The sequence below is a fragment of the Pteronotus mesoamericanus genome, unplaced genomic scaffold, assembly GCF_021234165.1.
Source record: "Pteronotus mesoamericanus isolate MK-2021 breed Mesoamerican mustached bat unplaced genomic scaffold, CSHL_Meso_final contig_130, whole genome shotgun sequence".
Classification (NCBI taxonomy): Eukaryota; Metazoa; Chordata; class Mammalia; order Chiroptera; family Mormoopidae; genus Pteronotus; species Pteronotus mesoamericanus.
The window spans coordinates 20,096,865-20,118,367 of NW_026555060.1; the positions used below are offsets into that span (position 1 = coordinate 20,096,865).

The 21,503-nt window shown below is 38.1% G+C and overlaps 1 protein-coding gene and 1 non-coding gene across 3 annotated transcripts in view; both read left to right on the forward strand.

The window, feature by feature from the left end:
- NSUN6 (NOP2/Sun RNA methyltransferase 6) overlaps positions 1 to 21,503 on the forward strand; it is a 41,368-nt gene that overhangs the window by 10,633 nt on the left and 9,232 nt on the right. For both annotated transcript variants that reach the window (XM_054592997.1, XM_054593007.1), the window contains exons 4-8: positions 1,214 to 1,323; positions 2,259 to 2,412; positions 5,580 to 5,661; positions 8,841 to 8,960; positions 10,594 to 10,738. In XM_054592997.1, coding sequence (XP_054448972.1) covers positions 1,214 to 1,323; positions 2,259 to 2,412; positions 5,580 to 5,661; positions 8,841 to 8,960; positions 10,594 to 10,738 — 611 coding nt within the window. The remainder of the gene's footprint in view (positions 1 to 1,213; positions 1,324 to 2,258; positions 2,413 to 5,579; positions 5,662 to 8,840; positions 8,961 to 10,593; positions 10,739 to 21,503) is intronic.
- On the forward strand, positions 461 to 595 carry LOC129087859 (small nucleolar RNA SNORA14). The gene has a single exon (XR_008530953.1). It is a non-coding gene; the product is annotated as a small nucleolar RNA SNORA14 (small nucleolar RNA).

Genomic DNA, 21,503 nt, shown 5'->3' on the forward strand with positions numbered 1-21,503 from the left:
CTATTTTTAGAGAGAGAAACACCAATGTGTGGTTCCCCCTCATACGCCCCAAACTGGGGACCTGGCCTGCAACCTAGGCATGTGCCCTGACCAGAAATCCAACCAGTGGCTCTTTGGTTAGCAGGCCAGCACTCAGTCCATTGAGCCACACCAGCCAGGGCTGTAAGTGATTATTGAAACCATGAGATTGCCAGAGGGACAGGATGTAAAGTAAGAAGAGATGGTAGCATATTTTGGAACTTGGGCCCTGAAACTCATTAAGAAATAGAGAATGAGCACTGAGAATATATGGGACCAGGAAGGAGTAGTATAAAGCTGAGAAGTTTAGTGAGAAGTTCAGTCACCTAGAGACCATGCAAGGAAGGTAGGACACACCTCAGCAAGAAGTGGTGACAACATGTGAAGTGTTGCCAACCAGGGAAGCTCATTAGAGACTCGGTGCTCAAGATTATACTGGGCTTGGCATCCTTAAACCCTCTTGGTAGCTTAGCTCTCAGTGCTTCCAAGAGATGAATGGATGCTATAGAAACTGCAGGGGAGTCCAAAAGGCTGTATTTCTCCTGTGGTTCAGTCTTATTTCATACCTGTAACAGCTTTAAAAAAAAAAAAAAAAAAGAAAAAAGATTATACTGGGCTGATCACATTGATGCCTCCTGACCTTTGAAAAAGTCGTTCTGAGCCTTAGAAATGATACTTCGATTTTAGTGATCTAAGGAATAATTGGAGGTGAGGAACTGGAAAACATTTTTAAAAAGTTGGGCAACAAAGAAAGAAAAAAATTGTCCCTCTGGCTTAAAATACTAATAATTTACCTTGCCACAATCTACCACTTAAGAAATGTTTTGACTTCCTTGTATATTGTCTGTTTGAATGTTTGAAGATGGACTTTATTTCTCTTCTAATGCTGTTATGAAAACAGCAGAGTTTGTTGAATGATTAAGCAGTTTTGGGTGCCACTTTATTGCCTTCCATCAGATGGACCTCTTCCTGTTTTTCCCTTTTCTCAAATGCCCATCTTCCTTTTTTTTTAAAAAAAAACTATTTTCTCAATATTGATTTTATTTTCACCTTTCTCTTATTCATTCATTAGTGGCATTATTTTGGGGCGATGAGGACTAAAGAGGTTATTTAGGGTGTAAGTCGAAACATTGAAAAGATTGGTACATGTTGGATGTATATTACTGTGTGAAATTTCTCCTGTCTTAAACCCTAGGAAGAATATAAAAAAACAGCAATGCGAAGTCATTGTTGGAGCCCAGTGTGGCAACGCTGTATTAAGAGGAGCCCATGTCTATGTTCCAGGAATTGCGTCAGCTTCAAAATGTAAGTATAAAGGGTTGTAAAATGTAATACAAAGAAGCAAGAGACTTAATGTGGCTCACAAAGCCTGAATGTTTTCTTCTCCTTTATACAGAAAGTTCATTGACTCCTGATCTATGTGATTTGAACAGTCCTAGCTATAGAGCTGGTAGGCTACTCACTACTCTTGTCAGGTTAATGGGCTAGGTAAATTTATAATAGATGAGGTCTTTTTTGGAAGTAGAACACAGTTTCCCATTGTTAATACTACTGTTGTGTTGTGTGTGTGTTTTTTTTTTTTGTTTTTTGTTTTTTTTTTACTGGAAGTAATTTAATGAAATGACTATAAAACTAGATTTAATAAGCCATGTAAATCAAGTCTGTGCACTGCACAGCTTCAAGGTATTCTAAGTACATATACACATATAAATGAATGTATATGCTTATCATTAAAATCTGCCTTAATAGCTGTAATGGGAAAACTGAAGAAATACCAATAGGGTTATGGGATTTATAAAGATTCCTTTGAGGAATTTGAGAAGGTGTTTTTAAGAATCCTTTTGAAGGAAACTTAGAAATTTGAAGAAGGAGCCAAAATATCAAAATTTATATAAAGTCTTTTAGGAAATGTTAGGTTTTGGGAAAATAATTTAAGTTAGAAGATATCTTTCCTTTTCTGCTCAGCCGAAGACTTCCGACTGAGGGTAGGATATTTTGAAGATGATTTCATTTCTTTGTTTTCCTAGAAAAAAAAATCTTCAATTAGATTTATTGTTAGGGACATTTAAAAGTAAAAAGCATATTTTTTTATTAAGGATTATATTGAAATGATGAACCAGTTTAGGCTATTTCATGCTCACTATTGATGTTCCTAGAGTTCTCTAGTTTAGCTTAAGGAATTTTAACTGTTCTTCTATCAAAGTATAAATTACTATATTATGATTTTCTTCTTTCTCTAGTTATGAAAGCTGGAGATGTTGTTTCTGTATACTCTGATATTAAAGGCAAATGTAAGAAAGGAGCCAAAGAATTCGATGGAACAAAAGTATTTCTTGGAAACGGGATTTCTGAATTAAGCCGCAAAGAAATCTTCAGTGGGCTACCTGAGCTGAAGTATGTTATTAAGTATTGTTTGGGAGAGAAAAGTGTTTTTTGTGTTTCAAGGAAAATTAAAAACAATGTAAAAAACTGTATTTCTAGTAGCATTATATGAAGAATTTTTTGGTATAAGTTGAACTGGAAAACAATTCCTATTTCCATGTTTTTTAGAAAAAAAGCACTGCTAAGTAACTGAATGAGGGCTCAGATTAGAGTTTTAAGTAAGCAACTAGTTACATCATAATGCAAATAATTTTACTTTTTGAATTTTATTGATTTGAAATTTTTTCATCTTTGGAGAACAATACTTACCTTGATAAAGGATTAATTATATGGGCCTCTCCAGACCTTTTTTTCCTTTAAGAAAGTTAAAAAAAATTGATTTTAGAGAGAGAAGGGAAGAGAGAGAGAAAGAGAGATTTATTTGTTGTTCCACATATTGATGCAGTCATTGGTTGTTTATTGTATGTGCCCTGACTGGGTATCAAACCCGTAGCCTTGGCTTATCAGGATGAACCTCTAACCAACTGAGCTATCTGCCCAGGGCCTGCCCTGATCTTTTTAAAACATTCTGATTTTGTGAAAGAAGAACCCTGTGAGTTTAATATAAATAATAAAAGAAATAATAAAAAAAAATTTTAATCAAAAATAAATTTTACCAGAAAGCCAGCACTCTCAGAGATACTTATGGTCAAAAATTGATGTTTGGATTACTTAGACCAAATTAAAATACAGTTAGTTTTAAATCATCTCTGGTTGTTATTGGCTCTCAATAAATTAAATCCACGGACAAACCAATTTCTTATTTTGCTTCGTATTTTTAACCTGTTTTTAGGAGTTCTCTGGACAGCTTCATCTGTCCACGTTGGCAGCTGTAGCAGACATGCTGAAAGCTGCGAATTTCTCCGTCTGGGTGAAGGGGTTCAGAGCAGGGCTTCCCAGCACGAACACCTTTGGCATGTGAATAATTTTGAGCTAAAGGAAATTGAGACCCTCCAGGCTCATGAGAAATTTTTACCTCTCCCTTAAAGAATTTAAATTAGGGGCCTTCTCCATAATAAGAGGTATCACCAGAAATAACTTTTTATGACCTATCTATAGAGCAGGGCAAACATCTAATTAGTGAATATATGCTCGTGTTATTATCCTGTTCTGTGAATGACTTTCCTCCACTCTGAAGGCCCAGGATGCCTTACCTCATCCATCCTTAGATCAGAATGTCATAAAGGTCTGTCCAGAAAGTATCCAGCCACAAAATGTGGAAAAATTGGCATTCATTGAAGAAGATACCAGATAAAGAAACCTTATACATAAGAAAATGGCACCTCAGTCCTCTTCAAAGTAGGCACCTTGGAACCTCACACAGTTCTCCCAATCACCATCAAGTACCCTGTTGTATTTTCCTGAATCTTATCAATGGTCTGAAATCTCTTCCCTTTCAAAGGTGATTTTACTTTTGAGAAAAACCAAAAGTTACAGGGTGCCAAATCTGGGCTGCAGGGGGAGCTGAGTCACCTGGGTGATTTGAAGTTTCACCCAAAGACTCTGCATGAGGCAGGATGCATGAGTGGGTACATTGTCGTGAATAACCTGCCAATCACCAGTTGCCCATAGCCTTGGCCTTCTGAATCACCGAATAGTTTCCACAGAGGAATGTTCAAGCTTAATGCAAGATTTGATGCAGACTCGTTGCTCTACTTAGTGATTTTGATTGCGATGGCCACCCAGTACACGTGGTCACTCAATGTCATCTACCACCCCCACTGACGAGTACAGTGAAGTTGTCATTGTTTAAGCATGTGCACTCCAGTCCACTCTACTTGGCTGCATGCTTACATTGATGTCATGCGAACTGTTCTCATTCTATTAACAATGGCTGGATTTTTTTCTGGACAGTCCTCATACATCTAATTTTCCCTTTCTGTGTCTTAACCTCTCATGTGTGTAGAGTCTCAGACTCTCTTATATGTGGGAGTCCCATACATATGTATATAATTAAATTTGGTTATTTTCTCTTGTTAATCTATTATCTCATGTAGATTTAATTATTAGACCAGCCATGAGAACCTAGGAGGATGGAGGGAAGTTTCTTCCTCTCCCACATAGGACTGGACCATACCTTTGATTCCTGAAATAGTTTTTCATGTTGTAACAATCTGGGTGTATAGTTAAAATTAATTCTTCTGAGGAAACAGGTTATTGAATTCCTTAGCTCTAGTTAGCAGTACTTTCCAAATGTCCAAGAACAAACATTTTATTCTCCTTAGAAGATTTTATGAATATGAAGATAAAGCATAGATCTGTTTATCTTTGGCTCTCTAATAGGGAACTGATATTTTAACTACCTCCTATAGTTCATTATAGGTAGTACACCCTTCATCCTCTCATCTTGTTTGATGTGGCAATTCTAGTAACTGCCAACAGACTTTTTGGAGTAATGTTTTCTTTGTTGGTTGGAGTACGAAGCAGCCATCTTTCAAAAAACTGTTGATTTTTAAACTCAATTTTTAAACCAAGTATCAGTTAATACTGTTATGATTTCTTTCTCTGCCTATGTCAGATAAAGCATGCTTCCATAACAAAGAAATGCTACATGTACATCCTGCTTCTTATTTATATTCTTTAGAAATTTGAGAACCAATTCTACTAGTAGTCACCTAATACATTTGTACCCTTTGTTTCTTGAAGTGCAGCTGACTTGAATGATTCATAGATTCATAGAGGTAGACTCATTTAATAACAGACTATTTATCCTAGGAGATCTTGTACTTTGTATTATTATATGGAGTTACATATTATAAAAATAGTTTCAAAAGAACCATGTAAATTCCATAGCTGAACAGTAATTGGTTTAAATTATTTTTTTGTGGTGTTAAGTTAAATACTGTATAGTTGGATATGTTTGTGCTAGTAGGTATGGTGCGAAGGAGACTGTCAGAGGGGTAGCTATCAGATGTTCTTTGCTTTTTATTCTACTTATACCCAAATGAAAAATTTGTGTAACTTTATCCTTTTCAATTCTCCTGACAGCCTCCTATTTCAAGTAGACATTCAGAAACAATTCACTGGAATGTTCTAAGTATTTTGGAGTTGAGTATGTTGTGTTTGTTCTTAGAAATGGAGTTTGTTCTGTATACACAATACAATTCATACAGACTAACATTAGATTTCCTGCTTTTCAGAGGTATAGGCATAAGAATGACAGAACCATTATATCTCAGCCCCTCATTTGACAGTGTACTGTCCAGCTACTTATTTTTACAGGTAAGTAATTATAAAAGTAAAATATTTAGTGACATTGCAACATATACTACAGTGAATTATTGGACATCTAAGAGTGTTTTTTGTAGTTCACTTAACATTTATGGTGGTCTATTTATAAATTTTCTGATCTACCTTTGGTTAAGCAGTAAGAAGACAATATGTAAGCATCCTTTTTTCCCCTCAACTGATTGACTGCCGTTTTGCCCAGGTGCTTTAATATAAAGCTTATAATAATTGACGCTTTCCATCTCAAAATGTTAATCTCTAAATAATACATGCATTTGATGTATATAAGTGTTCATTTGTAACTTTGAGTAAGATTCAGATGGTTTACTACTAACAGATTTTTGTCAGGTGGTTATTGTGGTGCTATAACATGTAATTTGTTTTGCCTTGTTTGGTTTATTAAGTACTGTGTGTACATTAACTGATTTGTTGCAATCTGGGTAGATGGCATTATTATCACTACTATCATTATTACTTCCAATATAAGAAGAAGATACTGAAGGTCAGAGGTGTTACCCAAGTTAATGGATCCCTCGGATTTGAAGCTGCTCTGCGTTGCTGGCTGGGTGGGAGAAGGGCCTAACGAAGGAACAACAGCACCTGCCAGCAGGTCGGCCTGTGCTTGCTGGCTGTGTCAGGGGAGGGCTTAAAAAAAGAAAGAGTGGTGCCTGCCAGCACTCCATCCCCAGACAGAGCTGTCCCTCCAGCCCCCGCCCTGAAACCAGGCAGTTCAGTTCCTCTCCGCACGGCCCTGGCACTTTTGAACAGCTGCCCCTGTACTGGAGCTCAGACTAAGTGAATTTGTGAGTGAAGTCTGTGTGCTGACGCTTTAAGGGCTTCATTGCCTGAGACACCGAAAGGCCTCCCTCAGCCACAATCCCTGCTGGTTTTCACAGCCAGAAGTTATGGGGGCTTCTCTTCCTGGCACTGGAGCCCTGGGCTAGAAGCCTGGTGTGGGGCTGGGGACCCCTTGCTCCTCAGGGGAAACCTCCAAAGCTGAGATATCCCTCCCAATTTTTATCTGCCACACATTGATGTGGGACCAGCCTGTTGCAGTCTCTCTTCTACTCCTACCGGTCTCCGTGTGGCTTCATCTTTATATCAGTTATGGGGATTCTGTTTAGCTAATCTTCAGGGAGTTGTTATGTAATTTAGATGTAATTTTCATGTTGCAGGAGGAGGCGAACACAGTGTTTGCCTACTCTGCCATCTTGACTGGGACGCTCCAGAAGCTTTTCACTTTGATGTAGTCTCGTTTTTATTTTGCTGCTTTTATTTTGGGTGTCAGTTTCAAAAAGTAGTCATTGCTAAGACCTGTGTCAACGAGCTTACTGCCCTTGTTTTCTTCTAGTTTTATAGTTTCAAGTCTTGCATTCAAGTCTTTGATCCATTTTGAGTTGATTTTTGTATATGGTGGAAGACAGTGGCCCAGTTTCATTCTGCATGTGGCTGGCTGTTCAGTGTTCCCAACACCATTTATTGAAGAGACTGTCCATTCCCTATTGTGTGTTCTTGCCTCCTTTGTCACATGTGCATGAATTTATTTTTGGGCTCTTTAGTCTGTTTCATTGATCTGTGCCTGCTTTTATGCCAGTAACATTGTTTTAACCACTGAACCTTTGTAGCAGAGTTTGAAATCTGATAGTGTGTTGCCTCCAGCTTTGTTCTTCTTTCTAAATATTGCTTTGACTATTTAGGGTCTTCTGTGATTCCAATTGAATTTTATGATTGTTTTGTTTCTGAACATTAAAAAAAAAAACTCACTAGGTGATTCTCTTATGTAGCCAGGATTGAGAACTACTGTAGAGAAAGATAGTAGAATAAATTGGTTAAAAAGAAAAACCAGAAACTGTCATCATTTATATACTTAGTGAAGCTTTTTTACTTGGACTATTTCATAATTTTTACTTATTGCATGACCAGAAGGTTTTTAACATGTTACATTTTAGTAAAAATGTCTGTCATCATTGTTACATATCTATTAAGATTTAAGCATAACCAATCCCTAGATAAAGAATTTCTATTAGCTACATAAATGTTTTAGTGTTTTCATATTAGAGTTCAATTTAAAAAATTTTTTGGAATAGACCAGACTATGGAGAGAAACTATCTGTAACAGGTGAAGCTGTTCCTTAGTGTTCAGTATTATGGCACTACTTTTCAGGTACCTTAGTTGTTTGCATTGATTTTAATCATTCCTATATGGGGTGGGCGGGGGGCAATTTGCTGGTTTGTGTCTCCTTTCTCGCCATTGATTTGTTTTGGACTGGTCATCTTGGATTCACCTGAGTGTTGTAGCCTTCTCACAGTTCTTGATATGTAAATGTTTTAGATGTAAATGTTTTGGTGTAAGAATTAATTGAAACCTTAAAATAGCCCTATGCCTGTTAGTCTTTACTTTTTTTCTTGCTAATTTTTTAAAAAATACAACTATTTTGTGATATTCTATATTATTTAAGGCTGTCATCCTGTAGTAACAGTCCATATATAATTAATACTAATAGTGATTTAATATAACTTACAACTTACTGTTGTAGATGGAGGTATATTTGGGTTGTATAATCTCATATATTTCTAGCTGTGTATCAAAAATAGCTAAGACTTCTTTACATTTTATTTTTCTCCTACCAAAATGTGGTAGTGGGAGGAAGATAGGAACCCAGACATGCCTTTCAGTGGCATTAGCAGCATAAACTGGGATTTTCAAGTGAGAGTTAGATGATGAAGCACATGAAATTGCAAATTTTTATACATTTTCTGGGGAAAAGATCCAGAGCTTTCTCATATTCCTAAGGGATCTCTGGCCTCCAAAATACTGAGAACCACTGAATTGAGAAAGGAAGGAGGTAGGCAAAGGTGGAAAAGGATTTAAGAGGGATAAATGGAAAAAAATACAAAAAAGAAAAAAGAAAGGACAATATGCCTTTATTGCTGGATTGATTGGAGAAATGCATTGTGTGTGTGCATGTGTGTATATGTACATGTGAATGTCCTATGAGATTATAGGATACTCTAGGATATTGAGAATTTCCTGAAACCATTTTAGTTATAAAAAATGTTCTCTTGGCAGAAGATACTGTACTGGATTATCTCCAAAGGTTTCTCTACATTCTCTGATTCTGAAATTTAAATTGATTTAGAATCATTGATAATTGACTTTTTTTCCTTTATAGAATTTGCCATCTGCTGTAGTAACTCATGTTCTGGATCCTCAACCTGGAGAGAAGATTTTAGATTTGTGTGCAGCACCTGGAGGCAAAACAACGCACATTGCAGCACTAATGCATGACCAGGTAAGACTGTCTTCCCAACAAAACTGTCGCTGTATTAGATATTTCAGTGATGAAAGTGGAACTGCATGTAACTTAAGAAACATCATGCAGACATTCATAATCTGATTTATTTCAGACTCAGCCAAAGAAAAGGCTATTCATTGATGTCAGTCATCACATATTAAGTTCAGTAAACAGTTATCACTTGTGAAGAATATCTCAAGACCTTCTTGAATCCCAAATTTGCTAATACATTTATAGAATTCTTTTGTCATAAAATAAGTTTAAGTGAAACATTTAAGAGATTTTTCCATGTTGCTAATTATACCATGTTTTAAACTATTAAAATAAATTCTACTACTAAAATAATTTGAGAGTATATATATATTTTTTTGAAGTGAACATATCCTCAAGATTTTCTTGTTACATAGTAAAACAAAATATGAAGCTTAAAACTGGAGCACTTGGCCCTTTCTCTTCTTATTTCCTTCCAGTTCAGAATGCTTGCATCTCTTAATAACCAGCATTCTCTTAGCTCTGCAGTTGCTTTCATTCAAGCCTCAGCACAATCTTGTTTGTAGTTTTAGCCCTGTTTTGGAAATTGGCTTAGTCTGCCCACCATAGCCACTCTGCTTCCTGTCGTAATGCCATTTTCCCTGCACACGTAGAGAATCCTTGCCTTTCATGTGTACTCTGTGATTTATGGGGTTGATGCTTGCCACACTTCTTACAGAAAATCCGGCCGGTTTTAGGAACATTCGCCATGTTGGTGAGTGCGCTATCGGCACAGAAAGTTGACAGTGTATTTTTAAAGTGTCAAAATACATAGCGTTGATATGTGAACACATATATATATAAGATACATAAATGTGTGTGTGCTTCTAGTTTTAGGGTACATAAAAACCTGATGATCTGGCTTAATTATAAAAGCTGTTTCATTGTCACAAAATATAATAAGTACGTCATTGTATAATTTTAGCTCAGATTTTACTGTATTTTTCCTATGTATACATATTTGCCAATGTATATTTTTTCATTATGAGCTAGTTTTATTTGTATTTAGAACTCACTGTGGCCTTGGAGCCACTCTGTACTTCAACTACGATTCTTTATCTCAAGAAGGACATGGCGCCCTGGCCTGGTAGCTCCGTTGGTTAGAGTGTCATCCTGATCGATGCTCTAGGTTGCAAGTTTGATCCCTGGTCAGGGCACATACCAGAATCAAGCAGTGAATGCATACATAAGTGAAATGACAAGTCAATGTCTCTCTCTCTTGCTCTCTTTCTTTTTCTCTTTCTTCCTTTCTCTTTCTCAAATCAATACATTTTCAAAAAAGAGAGAAAAGGATATGGCCAATTGATGCTATCTTTTTTGTTTGTTTCAAATTCTGTGAAACTAAATGGTTCCTGAAATACTCATACATTCCTGTATCTTCACTTACAGATAGCTTTCTTGATCAGGAATCAGATTTTAATGATTGATTGTGATTAATTGGTTGATTGATTAAATAAATATTTAGTTAGTGCTTATTGTATGCCAATTTTAAAACTAGGGGTAGGAGGAAAGTGGGAAAGATGATAATTTTTCATAGTTTTCTTAGTTTTAATAATTTTCATGATTGCTTTATATTTACACTATATGTTTGTTTGTTTAGGGAGAAGTAATAGCACTGGATAAAATAGCCAACAAAGTAAACAAAATAAAGCAGAATGCTTTATTATTAGGGCTGAATTCCATCAGGGCTTTTTGCTTTGATGGAACAAAGGCGCTTAAACTTGATATGGCTGAGGACACAGAAGGTGAGTTAAATTTTATCTTTTAAGGCTTTTACAAACAATTAGGTTTTGCTGTCATTGTTCTAGCCCCACAATATCCAGAGGGCCTTGAAACTTCCACATGGATCTAAGATATTTTGCTGTAATAGATAGCTTTTATTTGCTTTTCATCTCATCCCTGAATATCAAGTTTTTACTAATGTAAGTCAAACTCCCAAGACTTGGTCAAACTCTTTATACCTGACATACTTGTTTTAATTTCACACTGCATCTCAAAGCTTTTGAGTCTTTCAGTTTTATGATTCCTAATCTACTTTGTAATCTTTCTTCCTTCTTGAGGAATGGGGTTGTAGAGCTGGGAAGGGAGGAGAAACTGTTACATTTATTAACTCCGTCTCTATTTCTCTATCTCTGTCACTTTGTTTAGATTTGATTTCATGGCATACTGGAGAAACTTGCATGTTTTGATGAACTAATGACATTAACCGCTAAGGATGTGGCCTTAGATTTTCCACCCCATTGCAGATCATGTAGATTACCATTGTTAACAAAATTGAAGGAGTAAGCCTGAAGTTCTAATTGGCTTTATTAAGCCAATTCATGAATTGAGTAACATACCATCTAGCAACTGGAAGCAGCCATATAAAGTGGAAGGTTTTTATAGGAAGAAGGGTGGGACCAGAGAACTATTAATAAAAGAAAAAAAAAAGGATTATTTTTGGGCCAAGCCACCTTTTTTTTCGCTTTCTGAGAAGAGAAGGGGATGGGTTTTTATCATGTAGGTTGCCTCTTCTTTTTATGGGGGATGCAGAAGGCCCACAGTGACAGATGACCTTACTGGTGCTTGACCAGAAAGATGTTTCTGGGAGACGTTGAAACTGCAGTTGAACTGGGTATTAAATATAGGTTTGGTATCATGAGCTTTTAGCACTGAGTAATGCCATTTTCAGACTGGACTGTGGATTTTCTCTCCAATGATGTAAGGACAAATATTCCTTCTAACTCTGTAGTTTGTAGTCTGTTTGTAGCAGAGTGTCCTATGTAGTAGGTGTCCAGGGTTATCCCTTGTGTCTGTTTTATGTGCCTTCCTATTATATTTGAGCCATTTTTTCTTGCAGCTTTAAAGATTTTTTTTTGCACTTTGCTTTCACAATTTTTAGTATGATGTATCTGATAGCTGATCTTTTTGCCTTTGTCCTACTTAAAGTTCGTTGAGCAGTTTGGATAATTTTTTCAGATATTTTTCTACTTTATCCCTTTCTTCTTTTTTTAAAAAAAATTTTTATTTTTAAATCATGTTTATTCTATTACAGTTGTCTCAGTTTTTCCGCTTTTGCCCTACTCTACCCACCCCACCCCACCCCGCCCCACCCCAACCCCCTGCTCCCACAGTCAGTTCCCACTCTGTTATCCATGTCCATGGGTCATTCATACATGTTCCTTGTCTAGCCCCTACCCTTTCCACCATTTTCCTCTTTCCCCATCCCCTCTGGTCACTTTCAGTCTATTCCATGTTTCCATGCCTGTGGTTTCTTTTGTTCGTTAGTTTTTTTTGTTGAATAGATTCCACATATAGGTGAGATCATACGGTATTTGCTGTTCACCGACTGGCTTATTTCCCCTAGCATAAGATTCTCCAGTTCCATCCATGTTGTTGCAAAAGGTAGGAGTTCCTTCTTTCTTTTTCTTTTTTTAAATGCAGATTGATTATTTATTTATTTATTTTAATTGTCAAAATCCATTATAAAATATTAAAAAATTTAGACCCACTATAAAGTCTCAGTCATTAAAACATGACACCAGCACAGAAATGATCAAGTAAATCAATGACATCAAATGGGCTTTCTAGAAACAAACATATATATCTGGCTAACAATGTAATAAGTGATTAAATTGATATTTCAAATCAATGGCGCAAATAAGGCTTTTTCAACAAATAAGGTGCATGGACCACTATTACTTGAATTAAAACAAATATAGAGCCCTGTTTCACACAGTATACAAAAAATATTCAGCTGAGTTAAAAATCAATATGTAAAATCTAAGAAGTTTTAGGAGAAAATACAAAATAATACTTTTCTTACCCTGAAATAAAATATTCAAACCCAGAAGCTATAAAGTAAAATATTGACAATATGACTATATTAAACATTTAAGACTATATACAATATATACATATAAAAAAAGTTAAAGGGCAATAGAATAGGAAAGTATTTGCAGCACATCTGAAAAAGGGTTAATAGATTTTGGGGGTTTTTTTTAGGGAAAAAATTCTATAAACCTTTAAACAAAAAATAGATAAAGAATACCAAAAAGTCATTTAAAGCTTTTTAAAAGATAATAGAAATAGGCAAGAAATACACACAAACAGGTTTAGTTTCAACAAATAATAAAGTAACAATTAAAATAACATCACTGTCACAGATTAATAAGTATTAAAAATACTGGTAATATCAAGTATTGGTGACTGTGAAAGGAACTGGGTATTCATAGGCTCTCTTTTTTCATTTTCTTAAAGCAGTCCCTTTAGCATATTTTGCTGTGCTGGTTTGGTGGAGGTATATTCTTTTAGCCTTTTGTTTTTTGTTTTTTTTTGGCCTGGGAAACTCCTTATTTTGCCTTTCATTTTAATTGCATGCCTTGCTGTGTAGAGTAGTCTTGGTTGCAGGCCTTTGCTTTTCATGACTTGGAATATTTCTTGCTATTCCCTTCTGGCTTGTAGTGCTTTTGTTGAGAAGTCAGCTGCGAGCCATACTGGGGCTCCCTTATATGTTTCTACCTATTTCTCCCTTGCTGCCTTTAGGATTCTCTGTTTGTCTTTGATATTTGCCATTTAAATGATGATGTGTCTTGGAGTGGGCCTCATTGGGTCCCTCTTGAATGGGGCCCTCTGTGCTTCCTGGATCCATGAGACCTTTTCTCTCCGCAAACTGGGAAAATTTTCCATCATTACTTTTTCAAAGAGGTTCTTTATCCCTTTTTCCCCTTCTTCTCCTTTCGGTATCCCTATTATGTGAATATTATTGCGTTTCAGATTGTCCTGCATTTCCCTCAATGCCTCTTCATTCTTTTCTAATCTTTTTTTTATTTCTTGTTCTTTCTGGGAGCTTTTTTCTACCTTATCCTCCATCTCACTGATTCAATCTTCTGCTTCATCTAGCCTGCTTTTGATTCCTTCTACTGTGTTCTTCAGTTCAGAAATGGTATTCTTCATATGAGCTCAATATCTGATAGTTTACTTGTCTCTATTTCATTTAGTTCTCTCTGGTGATTCCTCCTTTCCCTTTGAATGGGGGGTATATCTTTGTCTTCCCATTATTTGCGAGACTCTTCTTTTTTGCTTCTGCTTCTTAAATTGATCTGTCTTGATTTCCTGACTTTGTGGTGTGAACTTCTGTGGTAGGAGACCATTGGCTTTTCTTTCTGGATCTGCTTCTGATGATGTCAGCTGTTGACCCTGTGTGACCTTAGGCAGTCTCTTTGAGACTTCCAGGACTCTACTGTCTGTGGCTGTCTCCTTCAGTTAATCTGGTCACTATGCACTCAGCAGTCAGGCTTAGGTACCACAGAGCAGGTCAGAGTCCCTCCTGGGGACTATTGGGTCCTCTCATGCTTCTGCCACTCAGGGGAGTGGTCTGCCTGAGCAAGATGGCTGCTGCCATATGGGGGAGGAGTCAGCACCAGGATTCTGCTGGCTACTCTCTCTGTTATCTCCCCAAAGCCTCCTTTCCCTGTCTCTCCTCAGGTGCCTCTAGCCCATTCTGCCCCCACCTCTGCGGCAGACCAGGGTAAGTGGCTACAAATAAAAATTTATGCATTGGCCCTTTAAAAGGCTCTTTGCATTTCCAGCTACCTGTCTCTGGCAGAGAGCAGTCCTACCACTTTTCGCAGCTGGCTGTTATCTGTACTTTTCAGGCTCTGGGGCTGTAGGCTGGAGATCCCCATATATGGTTTAGACCATGTTCTTCTCAGGGGGATCCAACTGGCCGTTTCATTATCCTTCTGGTGCTGCTGCCTGTGGGTGCCCCACCCACCTTCTCAAGTCTCTACCACACTCTTTACCAGTTAGGCTGTGCTAAAGCTGATTTCTTCGGTCTGTCTGAGGTTATAAGGCTCCTCTCTTGCTATTGTTCAGTTGCTTGTTCCAGGTGATTTCTCCACCATTTTGTTGTAATTCCAGATTGGCCGTGGGAGGAGGTCATTGTGACTTCCACTCACTCCTCTGCCATCTTGATCCTCTCTCTTTCTTCTTCTGGTGCTCTTATTATGTGTCTATATTTTTTAATTATAGTTTTTTATTTTTAACCCTCACCCAAAGATATTTTTATTGATTTTAAGAGGGGAGGGGGGAGAGAAACCATCTATGTGAGAGAGAAACATAAATCAGTTGCTTCCCACATGTGCCCTGACTGGGGATTGAACTCTTAACCTAGGTACATGCCCTTACCAGGGATTGAACCTGCACCCTTTGGTGTATGGGACAATGGTCCAACCTACTGAGCCACCTGACCAGGGCTTACTATGTCTATATTCATGTGCTTTATGGTGTCACACATTTCTCTGAGACTTTATTTTTCTTCTTTTGTCTCTGATCTTCAATTTGCATAATTTCAATCCTTCTGTCTTTCGGTACACTTTTTTTTTTTTTCTGTCAACTAACTGTATGATTTAGCCCCTATAATGCATTTTTCATTTGTTGTTATACATTCAACAGCAGAATTTCCATTTGTTTTTATTGTATTTTTTCCATTACCATTTATCTTCTCTATACCGTTTTCCACCTCAACCCCTCCAACCCCCACTCCCCGCAGTTACTACACTGTTGTGGGTGTCCATGTGGGTGTTCTTTCTCGTTTTTCTTCATCCCTCCACCCCTCCAACCACCACCCCAGTGAGCTTTCAGCCTGCTTTCTATCTTTGAATCTGTCTCTATTTTGCCTGTTTCTTTTTTTGTAATTTGTATTTATTGATATGTTTTATTTGATGAGACATTGTTGCTATATGTTCTTTTTCTTCCTGAAGCATAGTTTCTTTTTATTTAATTCTTTCAATATATTTTACTGGCTAAGCCTGCCATCTATACCCTCTCAAAGGTACTTTCTGTTGTTTGGGTTACACTTTCCATGTTTCTTTACACCAACATAATTTGTTGTTGAAAACCGGACACTTTGGGTAATACATTGTAACAACTCTGGGTACAAATCACTCCTCCCCAGACTTGTAGTTGTTTGCTTATGTGTTTACTGTGATGGCTAGACTGTTGTTTCAGTAAGTTATATTTCACAGGCATGTACACAGTAATCCTGGGATGACAATAGTTTTGTGAGGGCTCTCTTTACTGTCTCTTTCCTTGGTCTTTGTGTTAAATAAACTCTCTTCCTCAGTTGGTATCAGGTGATGCTCTTTGCCTCCATCAATTACATGTTATGCTATTGTTTTCAACAGTGCTCTGGGGCAAAAATGGCTTTACCATCTTAACAAATTTGGGGCCCTTTGCACAGGTAATCTCTGAGGCCAGTCTTTGAGGTTTGGTCTCACCCCAAGAAGGCTCTTGTTAGTTCTCTCATTTCTTAGTTCTCAGTTAAACTTCTGGCTGCTCTGTGATTTAGCTCATTGTTCTCATGGAGCTTCTAGCCTCCTTTTAATTGCTTACCACCACAATCTCCACTATTTTCAACACCTTGAGGCTTAAACTTCCCAGCATTGTGTCCAAAATAAAGTCAGTATGCTTGGGGAGAGCACCTGAGCTGTTTTTACTTGCTACCTATCCCCTTTGGCAAAACCTCTGGGGCCACTGTTCCAGAAATGAGGGCAGGATAGTGACCTATTTCTTTTGGAGTGACACTTGGTGAATGAGCCACACAGTGCTGGGTTGGGACGACATCCTCTGGTTTTCTCAGCTTGCCTCTCCTATTGTGAAACTTCTTCTTCACCATCATCAGTAAATGGGGGTGAGGGCAGTTGGGACTTTGCCGTTGTCAGCTTCTGTGCCTGAGGTAGAGCTGCCTACCTGTGAATTGGGGCTGAGCTGAGGAAGGCAGCTGCAGAGTTTGTTTGCATATGCACCATGGGGTTTGAGGGAGGGGGAAGATGAGAAAAGCCAGCAGACCTGCCCTTCAGGGTGAGATACCCTTGCCTCGGGACTTAGGGAGAGAGGGAGGTGTGTGTCTTGGCTGTACCCACACAGAGTGGATTTTTCATTCTGAGCTTCAGGTAGGAGAGTAGCAGTTGGAACAAAGGAGAGAGCAGGCTGTGGCTCAAATGCCATAGATTCTCACTATTCTTACTGAGATGAAGTGTATTTTCTTCAATAAATGTTATTTCATTTGATGTGTATCCTGGACATTTTCCAGATATTTTAAATTGTGGTCTTTATTTTTTATAATTTTCACCAGTTGTGGTTGTTTCACTGGAGAGAAGATTGTGGAACTCCTCATGCCGTCATTCCAAAAGTTGTCTCAGTCTCATTTTTTTTTTTTACATAAAATTGCTCCTGAATTATAGATGATCCCAAAATAATGCAGCTTTAGAAGTCTCTAAGGGTAATTCCAAGACTATATATTATGAGAAAAAGGTTTGATTAAAGAAAATTCTGCTACTCTTGAGACAGCATAGTAAGAAACTAAGAAAATTCCTTGGCAAGTGGAAGAGGGAAACTGAGATAGCTGAACAAACTGGCTGAGCAGTTTACAGCCAGATGCAGAAGGTCACCTCCCCAGAGATAACATCTAGGCCTCAGCTGTGTTTCAGCTCCAGGCCCAGAAAAGCAGCAGAGCCAGGTGTGGAGGCTAGGGCTGACTGCAGTGATGAAGAACCCCCTGCCCAGCACTGACCAATCTGCAAAGACCATGACCCCGAAAGGACACACCTGGAAAACGGGTGCATATTCTGTTGAAATCCTCCCGCGCCCTCCCCTAAGATTCTCACCTGAAGAAAGAGATAAAAGCCTCAAGACAAAGGACCCAGTGCACATTCTCCCTCTGGGGAGCAGCCTGTTGCACTCCTCTCCCCGCTTCTTCCCCCTCTTCTTCGCCAACAGGCACACATCTTCTAAACTCTAAGGCAGTGTGCGGTGGCAGCTTGTCCCAGGCCAACCCTCTGAACCTGTCCCCAAGGCCCCCTTTTCTCTGTCTTCCCACGAGCTGAGGCAGCCCAGCTAAGGCTCTCCTGTTGCTTTTGCTATGCTAGGCCCTTCCTTGTTTCACTGTCCCCAGCTTTAATAAATGTAGCCTCTTAGTCACCTGGACTTGTGTTGTGAAATCTCTCCTGCACAAAGTCAAGAACCCATGCGCTACCAGCTGGCCCTAACTCTTGCACTACATATAAGCCTTACAAGTTTATCTCATGCCTTTCTAGTTTTGCATAAGAGAAATTTCACTTGGACCAGGTACATTTGGGGAGCACTTTGGTGATTTTTGGCCTGATCAAAGACAGGTTTAGAATATATCTATGAATTTCTTAATTCCTGTATAGTCACCTCGTACCTTCTATGAAAATTGTACTTTTTAGGAACAGTGAGTTCAGTGACTACACATTGCTACTATCCTTATCGGGGCCATGGTGTATGGTGTGCTCTGTGCAGGCGCACCGGGCCGAGGGTTGAGTGGAGAGCCGAAATCTACTCCGTGTTCTCGTCGTCATGTGCAGGCTTCTGTGTTATTTTGGAGGCAGGGATACCTTAATTGTAGTTCACACAAAAGTGTCTTGTGGGCTTGCAGATTTACTGGCTTTGAAGGATTTTTCACTGCTTGGGTAGTGGGGGAATAAGACATGAACACTATTGTCTATATTCTAAGACTAGACATCTAAAAGATATACTATTGGAAGTCAGAGAGAGTGCTTATTTCTCATAGGAACAATAGGAGAAGAGTTTAGGGGAGGAGGTGGCATTTGTTGGGCCATGAAAAGGATGAGTAGCATTTTGACATCTCAGGTAAGAATTAGCAGAGGCATGCAAATAGGAATGTTCATACATCTTTGGGTAACAAAGCAATATTCTGTTTTGCTTTGTTTTTAACATTGGTGAATATGGGGCAGTACAGAGAACGCGGCTAGAGAAGTAGATAAGGCCAGACTTCTAATGGTCTTTATTTGGTCATCTGAGAAGTTTATTTCCTAGCGTTAGGTAGCTGTGAAAATAATAATATTTTTGCTTTTATTATGTCAGAGGAATGAATAACTTGTTGAGAGCTGTGTTTTAGGCGAATTCATCGGGCCACAGGATTCAAAATAAAACTGTACAAGGCATTTCAATAGAGAGAACTTAGTATAAATTTTTACTAATGAGAGACAATTGAGTACAAATAACCAGTATAAGGAAACAGCTAAATAAGTGTTGGAGATCTGAAAAAGCAAAAGATCACTTAGGCCACCTAGAGGTAATGACTGCAGAAGGCAATTTCTACCCATATCGCAGGAGAAAGAAAAGGAGGAGATTTGCTCATTAGAATCAAAAAGCTTAGAAAAGAGGCTCCATGGAGCTAGAAGTCAAAACTCTAAGGAGGTGGGTGCTACTCAGCTGCTGCTCATTCCTTAGGACTCAAAGCAGGCAGTGTCATGGAGCTGGGACGTAGAGCTCTGAGGGAGCGGTCTCTGTCCACTTCATATGGATACTTAACAGAGTAAGTTAGAAACTGCAGCTGCCAAGGTACAAGGCTGTTGTTGGGACACTTTTGACAGGAGTAGAAAGCAAACAAAAATGAGAAAGTCCATTCTCTATACCTCTTATCTCTCGTCTCCACAATCCCCATCACTCCTCTATCTCCTTTTGGTGAATCTTGAAAGGAGGCCAGAAAGCAAGAGAGAGCTGTTCAGAGTTCCTACCTCAACATCATACACAGCTGAAGACAGTTGGGTAGATTTGGAGTTCAGAAAATATGGATTAATAACTAGCATATTTGGGGCAAAACAAAAGCCCTTGAAATGGGTCTCAATACATACAAGAATTGAGTATATGATAAAAGCAGCATTCCAAACCTGGAAGAAGGAATAAATTAGTTAATAAATAGGTTTGAGACAAATTATTTTGGATGGTGGGGGGAAGGATGTACACAAAAGTAATTTTGTAAACAATTTAACTGAGAATACCTAGAAGCAGATAAAGATGAACATTGAACAGATTGCGCAAATGGAGATTTTAAAGCATGAAAGCAAAGGCAAAGCTCAATAAGAAAAGGATATATTTAGTATTCAAAAATTACATATGTAAAAATAATTTAAAAACTTAGGCAAATGACATGTAGAGGGAAACATTTGGAAAATAGAGGAGAGATTAATATCCTTAATATCCAAAGGACTTCTAATTAATAAGGAAAATAAAACAACCTCAGTCAAAAAAGGGCAGAAACAAAAAACGTGACCATATAAAGAAAAAAAAATGGCCAATAAAATAATCATCAAATTTGATGAGGATATTGGGAAAACAAATATATTCATGATAATGGAAGTATAAATTGGTATAGTCTTTCTAAAGGATGTTTATCAGTGTATATCAAAAACCTTAAAAGTAATTGTTTCCATTGAAAAGAGATTTATTCTGAGACAGTAGGTAAGAAAGCAAGGATGATTGTAGACGGAGATGAGTTAAATCAGTAAGAGCCTGTGTCTGACAGTTTTGCAGTCAGAAAAAAGCAGAAGGCTCTGTTGGTGTGAGATTCAGAATGCTGCTGTGGGTGCTGTAGGGAACCAAGTAGCTTTATATGAAAGTAGTCAGGAGCGATATCTTGTTAGCAGTTTGCTGGCATAAGTATATAAGCGGGCTGTTTGATTTTATGACTTTCTCCAGTGACAGTAAATATATCAGAAGTTGGAATGGGGAAAATGACTTATGTGAATGCAAAGAGAAACCTGTGGAAGATCAGATCCATGAGGCTGTCAAGTCACTGTATAGCATCGCCTTGCTGATGGCCCCAGAAGCAAGGAGACTGAGAAGCCACAGAATTAGTATGTGTCACTGGAACCTGATTGGTGTTTTCTTTTTCTGGGGCTGTCTGCACCGGGGATTACCAAAGGATTATTGGCTCTCAGAATAACTTGAATTCATTCCGGCTCATACCTCTGATGCATTGTGGCTTCTGACATCGGGGATACAAGGTCTCGTTTCATTAGGCCTTGGTTTGCACTGTATGAACAGAATAACCCTCCATTGTAATAATCCCATTTTTAACCTTTTTATAAACTCAGGTCTATATGAATGAGGATTCCCGCCCAAAACTGAATTTATTTATAAAAATTGGTGTATTTATTCTTACATGTTTACACCTCAGTCACCTTCAAAGTACTCTCCATTTGAGGCAAAACAACTATTAGGGCATTTTTTCCATTACAGTTTTTCAAGTCATCAATTTTGATGCCTTTTAGTGCTTGTGCTGTTTTTTTTTGTTTTATCTCTTCCACATTGGCAAAACGTTTCCATTTGAGGACTGTTTTCATCTGGGGAAACGAACAAAAAAGTTGCTCCAGATGAATAAGGAGGGTGGGGCATGAGGGGTCATGCTTTTTTTTTGGTCAACCGCTGAGCATTCAGTATGGTGTAGGCAGGTGCACTCATAAATCACCCATCATGAAATGGGCAAATGTATTGAAAGAGTCTTCCAAAAAAAAATCACTGAAGCCAAATGCAGCCTCTCATGTCAATGATAGAGATGGTACAATGATAGAGATGCATTCCAGAAAACTCAGCTAGCAGGAAAAGCCTTGTACTACAGGAGGCCCACCCTACAGAAGATAATTTCAGGGGCTTTTTGGTCCCCACTTGTATTAAGTATAAGTCAGAATAGTTTCACCAGAT